Raw genomic sequence first — 7,982 nt, 5'->3', positions numbered from 1 at the left:
GTTTGCCCCATTAGATGAGCAGTCAAATGAATCAGGTGATGATGAGGAAATTAAATGCGGAAACAAGGCACCAAATGTACTAATAGTATATGAGATTTTCTATTTGGCCAGCAAAATCACTGATGACTGAAATAGAGAGTTATACATATCACAGACTGGCACAAGCGAGGAAAGCTTTTAAGAAAACGAGTAATTGTTTAACATCCACTATACATTTAAATGTTAGGAATTGTATTATGACTTCTGAAGGTATTAGTTTTTTGTGTAGTCTTATATATAGCCGTAAGTGAAACATGTATGATGAACGGTTTAGACCAGTGGAGGGCAAAAAAATTTTGAAAAGTGTTGCTACAGAGGAGGCTGGAAATCAGAAAGTTACTATCGAAATGAAAAGACTTCCATAGCGGACTACAGGAATGAAAACTGATATTTTCTTTGGACTGGGGACCACAAAACAATTTCCGAAAGTAATATCAGATAAACTGCTATTTCACTATGAAATATGATTTCCGTTCAGAAGTCTATTGTTGAAGTGCAACGGTAGTATTTACAGCAATGCGTCAAAGGCACAACAATCATCGTCAATCCAGTTGTAAAATGGATGTATTTACCTATCAAGAGCAATTTGTTGGTGGCATTCCGGAGCCCGTGCTCATGAGTTTTTCAGTTTATTTATTTTATTTTGATTTTGGCAACTCGACTATTTATACATATGCAGTATTGCATTTAAGAGATGAATTTAAGAGATAGCTAAATTTTGTGAAGGTGAGGAATAATTTTTTTTAAAACCAAAGCGACACAGTACACGTAAATGTTATCGCTGGTGCATTTCATAGTGTGTATGTTACGTTTGTTTCGAAGTGAATAATATCTGTGATATTGATACACGAAGTTGATGTTTATGTTTGTAATGTATGTGCGTGTTTGTCATTGACCTTTGTAATGTGTGCGTTTTGTACTGTATGTACGGTCCACCGTGCGTTGCAGTATGAGAACAAACTTCAGAAAGAAAATTGAAGACTTCAACTTGGAAATGAAGAGACATTCAGTATCTAATAGAAGTGTTAACTACGAATAACAACGGGAATTTTGCATCCGAATTGGAATTGAACTTCAAGATATCATTGTATGCGTCGTTCCCAAGAATTGTACCATGCAGTCTTCGGGACAGAGGCGTCTCCGTATAAATGCTGTGCGTGGGAAATCATGCTTCATGTCTGAGATCTTCGAACGTCCATAATGTCACGCCGGTATTGATTGCACATATATCTCGGAAATTTATTACGTGCGCGTTACAGAAACACTTTTAAATTTTGGATCAAAAAGCTTGAATCTGTAATTTTATCGTACAGTATGTTATTTCACTTTATAAAAAACCTTGTGTTGCGTATATTATGTTTGACATGAATACTTATAATTAGCATAATATCTGTACGTTTCAGTTATATAGGCAATAAATTCTCTCCGCAACAATGGCGAGTTTTCCAAAACGTAAGGAGATATATAAATACGACGCACCGTGGCCTCTGTATAGTGTGAACTGGTCTTTGAGACCAGACAAACGTTTTCGTCTGGCATTGGGTAGTTTTGTGGAGGAATACAATAATAAGGTACAGATTGTGTCTTTAGATGAAAATGCATCATCAGAATTCACTGCTAAAAGTACATTTGATCATCCATATCCAACAACCAAAATAATGTGGATACCAGATAGTAAAGGAGTGTTCCCCGACCTCCTCGCAACAAGTGGTGATTACTTACGTGTGTGGCGGGCAGGAGAGCCAGAAACTAGGCTAGAATGTGTACTAAATAACAACAAGAATTCGGACTTTTGTGCACCATTGACTTCATTTGACTGGAACGAGGTAGATCAGAATCTAATTGGAACGTCTAGTATTGATACTACTTGTACAATTTGGGGCCTAGAAACAGGGCAGGTATTGGGCCGAACCAGTTCAGTGACAGGTCACGTAAAAACACAATTAATAGCCCATGACAAAGAAGTTTATGATATTACTTTCAGTCGTGCTGGTGGTGGTCGTGATATGTTTGCCTCGGTGGGTGCTGATGGCTCAGTCAGAATGTTCGATTTACGACATCTAGAACATTCAACCATAATATATGAAGACCCGCGACATACACCACTTCTTCGTTTAGCGTGGAACAAGCAAGATCCAAACTATTTGGCCACAGTTGCAATGGATGCTACAGAAGTTATAATACTAGATGTGAGGCTCCCATGTGTACCTGTTGCACGCCTTAATAACCATAGAGCATGTGTTAATGGTATAGCCTGGGCACCACACTCGTCTTGTCACATATGCACGGCAGGTGATGATCATCAGGCCCTTATCTGGGATATTCAGCAAATGCCCCTGGCAATAGAAGATCCAATTCTTGCCTATACTGCTGCTGAAGGAGAAATTAATCAGATACAGTGGGGTGCAACACAGCCTGATTGGATAGCCATTTGCTACAATAAATGTCTAGAAATTCTACGTGTATAAACTGTTACAGACTTATGTATTTCAGCAGTTGTTAAGCTATTTCACAACACACTAACCAGGAAAAGTTTGTAACTTAAAAATTGTGATATTTACTTTGTACAAATAAGATTTTAAATCCTATCGTTCCAATATTGATATCTTCCATTAAAATAATACTCTGTACGTATCACTGTTATAAATATAAATTTAGAATTCATTGACTATGCATTTCTAAGTTAATTTCTGTATGAAACTTGGCACTGATAAAACGGAATTGATTGTAACTTTTAGAACCCATATCAGATCTTGCTCATTTAGCAAGCTGTATAGTTGGCACAGGCGGTGTATTTTGTGAGAAGTCTGGCATGACAAATCTGCAAGATTGATAAAAGATAAAAATGGTCTCTGTGACTAGTAAAAAAGTGTGATGATGTAATAAGGGAAGTAGATGTTCAGTATACATATTTTGGCAGTGTGGATTCTCTTTGCATCATACATTTCAGTAATAAAATAGGTAGGTCACACAAAGTCCATTATTTATATTGCAATTTCAGTGCCAAATGTATCTACTAAATGTTGTATGAGTTAAATGAAAGTGTCATTACCCTTACTAATCATATGTATAGGTTACGTTTTTGAATCAGTCAGCACAGTATGGTAAAAAACACATGTAACTTGGGCATCTTCTGTAGATGTGATGTTATGATGTAAATTTAACTGATCTGCCCTGTGTATCCAGTACATGCATAAGCAAACAAAGCAGAATTATGAATTGTGAGATTACACAGGTATCATCTGTATAATATATAGGTAACAGACCATTACATTTCCTGGAGAAACAGAGATTTATTACATATAACTAAATTATTCTTGAATTTAACTTCAGCATTTATGTTCTTTAAAAAGGTCACATATTTTTTGTAAGATTTGGTGAGATGAAAACTAATGACTATACAACTAGTATTACATGTAACTAGCAGACATTGTGGGACACTTGTATAAAATATGACCATATCAAACTACAATATGGAATTAAAAGTAGTGTTGCTGAAATCAAGTGCTTTAATGCATTATGAATACACTGTATTTTGCTTCACAATTGAAATATGTAGATATTCTTATAGTCTAAATAGTTTCATTAAAATTTGAACAAATGTGTAATGTTTTCAAAAGTGTAGGTGATAACAGATATGAGGGGATGTTTGTCAACTGCGATGAACCTAAATCTCATTTTCTTGGAGCATTTATGTAACTGCTCTGGATAGATGGCAGTCTTTATGTGATAGATTATTCTTATTCCTTATTCTTCTTTCATATTTCTCATGAGAAACTTTCAGAATTTAACTATCCTACGTTAACTAGTATAGTATATTCTCTGATCTCAAAATTTGTCCAAACATTTCTTGTTGTTTCACACCTTTCAGTAAATTTATGTTTCTGTCCTTTCTATAGTGTGAATTTTTATTATGGATTTTTTTCTGTTCAGACAATGATATATCGTAGTTTAGCCAGCCATAGCAAATGCTAAATCATAAATCAGTGTATCATGTTGAACTCTTTAGTGCCTGATGAATCACATTTGCATTGATAATGCATATCTGTTTTCATAAAATTCTTCTGTCATGTTGGTATTGGTACCAACATTTCAACTGCTTTTGCAAATGGCAAAACTGCAACAAAATTTTACAACATGGCATGGTCTGTAACCCAGAACAATATCATGGAAATTGACACAGGCTATGAAATGCTACAAAATTACTGTTGTATGCAGCCTTGAGCAAAGTTTTATATGTTCTAAAAATAGAGTAGTCCCTCATTAGATTATCAGTTCCTATTCTAAAAGAGGAATTCACTTGTCAGAGAAATAGTGGAGGTGATAACATTTGGTATTGTTTTGAGTGATTGTATTGAATGATGTTTCCCTTGTTGTTTCTTGAAATTATTAGAAGTTAAGTATTGTTCTTTCTTATTCTTGTTATGTAAGCCTTGTATGTTGGTTAATCAGTTCAAGTATGATGTACCAGTACATTGTGTGATATGTCATTGATTTTACAAGAGCTGCCACTTACATATGCTCATTTGTAGCAACATTCAGACTGTTAACAGCAAACTAAAGGAGGCACTTAGAGATGCTTATAACAGTACTGCATGAGATTTCGTGTAATTACATGTGTGCATATGCAAACCACTCATATCTAGTCAAAAATTAGTATATAGCAGAGAAGGGATTCACTAAGAGGAACAATCTGAATATGCTTAGGAAAGTATTTTTGCGAATTGTCATATATTTTTTTAATACTCGGCATTGTAATTGAGAGGGATCCAGTGGATAATATTCAAGGCAGTTTGTTTATTACAATAATGTATTTATATGCTCTTATCTTGTGTTTGAGCTATGTTGAGTTGTTAATAAAGTCTTAAATTGAAAATAGTCAGATTGTTTAAGCAGATATAATACCTTAATTGCTAAACGTTCTTGACATTGTTCGTATGTGAATATCACATGTGGAGGAGTTAAATCATGGCTGGCTCTTCAAAGAATATCAGTAATTCTGATGGAATGTACTCAGCTCCAAGGGCCTTGTTTTGACATAAGTCTTTGAGTGCTCTGTCAGATTTTCCTGTTGTATCATCTTCAAATATATAATAATATATGTAATAATCCATGTAATAAAATGAAACACATGTAGCTGTCCTTTCAATGTAATTTATTATATAGCAACCAATTTCAGTGACTCGGTACACCATCTTTGGGCGTTAACCGATGCTGAGGAGGGTCAACTCCAATTGTACTCGCAATCCATCAGTGGCCAACATCTGTGAACTGGTTTCCGTAGGCCCCTGTAATAGTGATGTTGTGTCTGCAATCAACAACTGCCAACTGACTGGAGAAACATAAAAAAAGGAAGATTACAGTTTAATGTTACATTGCAACAAGATAGCATTCTTTATTTTTTAATGTTTCTCCAGACAGTGGGTAATTGATGGTTATAGACGCAACATCACTGTTAAATAGTCTATGAAAGCCAATTCATAGATGTTGGCCACTGATGAGATTGTGTATACAGTTGGATTACAACATCCCAGTGTCACTTAAGGGCTGATGAAGATTTATAGAGTCACCGAAACTGGTTGCTATATAATAAATAATGTGTTGGATGGCTGCAGATGTTTCATTTTATTCCATAATTGAACTGCTGACGTCCCACAACCCTTCAATCAGAAGGATGGACATCCAAAAGAATCTTCATCTGTGCCCTCTTCCCTTTCTATAATATATCCTTCAAGGTCATGTCCCCTATAAAGCCCCTCTATATACTCCTTACACTGTACAACATTCCCTTCTTTGCTCAGTACTGATTTTCTGTCTAAGAGCATGCCATTCATACAGCTGCTTATCTTTTCTCCAAAGACCTCTTTAATTTTCCTGTGGGCAGTATGTATATTTCCGATAATTAGATATACACTTGCCTCCATATAACTAGAATTCTTTTTCACAAAATGATGACATAGTATCAGTTGCAAGAAATTTTTCATGTTATTCAGTTTGTTACTTTTTGTCCCTCCATGGAACACCCGCCACTCTTTTCCCAGTATAAGCCATCACTGGATGTCCAAATGATATGCCCCTTATGCTTGATGAATAAATGTAATATTCCAAGGGAAGAGTAGTTCTACAGTGGTATGTAATAATCCTGCAGAGGGATGCCCTTAACTATGAGTCTTAGCTTCACAAGGAAGCTGTATAACGCAGCAAGGTTGTGTAACTGACTATTATGTATTTGCATATTTGTTTGTTTTCTCTTTTACTAGAAGGGTTAAGATGTTATAGGCACTAAATGTGTGGTATGTTAGTATTACAAAATTATACAATACAGTGCTTCTGCTAAGAATTAGGCAAAACAGATTGAGACAGATGTAGTTGGCAGACATCTTAAAGTCAATTCAAGTCATGAGGGAAAGAGCAAAAGTAGAACATCATTTATTTGTGCATTGGTTTGGCAGGTATATTCTGAAAAACATTATCTTTCTTTTTACTGAACTACTCTCACCTGTAACCCCATCCCCTTCCCTGTGTTACCTTGTTGTCAAAGTAGCATTAAACCCGTTCTTCCCATCTTTCTCATTCCCAGGAAGATTGGCAGATAGAGTTTTAATAAATTCCAGAGTACATGTTTTTTCCTTTCCTGAGAGACTAAGGCTAATGTTTCAGCAATTGCAACAGAATAAGTAGCAAACATTGATAAAATTTTGGTCATTTGTAGGTAACTATAAAAAGCACGAGATTCAAAAAGTGAGTTATAAGTACTGAGAGTGAAAAATTTACTATTTTAAAAATGGTGAGTGTGCATTCAGTTAAATGTGGGTTTTCTATGTTATCCATCACCATTTCTTTCATTTCGATTATACACTTTCTCTTCAACATTTTAAAGATCTCCTGAGCTTTTGAGTAATTGACTCTGATTGTAATAATTTATTCTTATTTTACAAAAACCAAATCTTTTTAATCCAAACTTTTGATTATTGCTTGTTTTCTTAGATGCAGTATATTCACTTTTGTTACAAGACCCCATGTCTGTAATTACTGAAACTTCACCCAAGCATAGGTATGAATGTAATATTCATATCTATAGCTCATTAGGGAATATCTGACTCTCAGTTAGTGCAAATATGTGTTTTCTTTTAAAAGCTAACTACTGTTCCTCATCATTAGGGATCTGGAATAAGTCAAGCTATAGATTCACAGGCATAGACAGTCTGCTGCTCTAAAGTATATTATCAACAAATTACCATTAGTGGTAACTCTTCACAGTGATAATTATGGGAACTGCTTTTAGATTGCTTTATGTGTATATGGTAGGAGAAAAACGGCTGGTATGAAAAGAAAAAAACTGCTTCTCCATATATTACTCACCTACTGTTCGTAGTTAGTTTCAAATAAAGCATTTATACAGTTGCAGACAGAGCAGTGTATATACTGAAAAATCAAGCACTGTTTAATACGAATATTAGCACTACATGCAATTTCCGTGCACCCAATGATTCTGAGAGATTTTTATATTAACCATAATTTCAAATTGAACCCACCACCTCTTGTCCAAGGATACTTGTTTTGTTCTGTAGGTGTTGAGCAGTTGGGATAGGGTAGGAATTACATGGATTGCCATGTTGTTATGATATGCTGTCACATGTGGTTAATGTTTGATTTTTTATACCATGATGATAGGGTAAACCAAGTTCAGTAACAATGATGCAAGGCAATTATATTACGAGAAGGAAAGGTGCTTAAATTGTGTGTCATTATCTATATGTGGCATTTACCATTCTCTGGCAGATTGTTGAGTAGGTGTATACTCAAGTATATTATTCCTTTCTGGACCAATGCTGACCTCTCAAATGCCTTCATAGATGTTGTGCTGATCCCAATGTTGCATTCATGCTGTTCACATTTTTTGTTTGAAGAATAGAGGAATGTTTACAATGGGAAAGGACATT

The 7,982-nt window shown here is 35.1% G+C and overlaps 1 protein-coding gene across 1 annotated transcript; it reads left to right on the top strand.

Annotated features, from left to right (window-relative positions):
- Positions 1-852: 852 nt before the first annotated feature.
- On the top strand, positions 853-4,917 carry LOC126334020 (DDB1- and CUL4-associated factor 7-like). The gene has a single exon (XM_049996795.1). The coding sequence runs from the start codon at positions 1,473-1,475 to the stop codon at positions 2,505-2,507; it is 1,035 nt and encodes a 344-aa protein (XP_049852752.1). The 5' UTR covers positions 853-1,472; the 3' UTR covers positions 2,508-4,917.
- Positions 4,918-7,982: the final 3,065 nt, after the last annotated feature.

The sequence above is a fragment of the Schistocerca gregaria genome, chromosome 1 (assembly GCF_023897955.1).
Source record: "Schistocerca gregaria isolate iqSchGreg1 chromosome 1, iqSchGreg1.2, whole genome shotgun sequence".
Lineage (NCBI taxonomy): Eukaryota > Metazoa > Arthropoda > Insecta > Orthoptera > Acrididae > Schistocerca > Schistocerca gregaria.
This window is presented reverse-complemented; position numbering and strand designations above follow the sequence as displayed.

Excerpts from the sequence above, each read along its gene's own strand:
- LOC126334020 (XM_049996795.1), top strand. The coding sequence starts at position 1,473 with ATGGCGAGTTTTCCAAAACGTAAGGAGATATATAAATACGACGCACCG.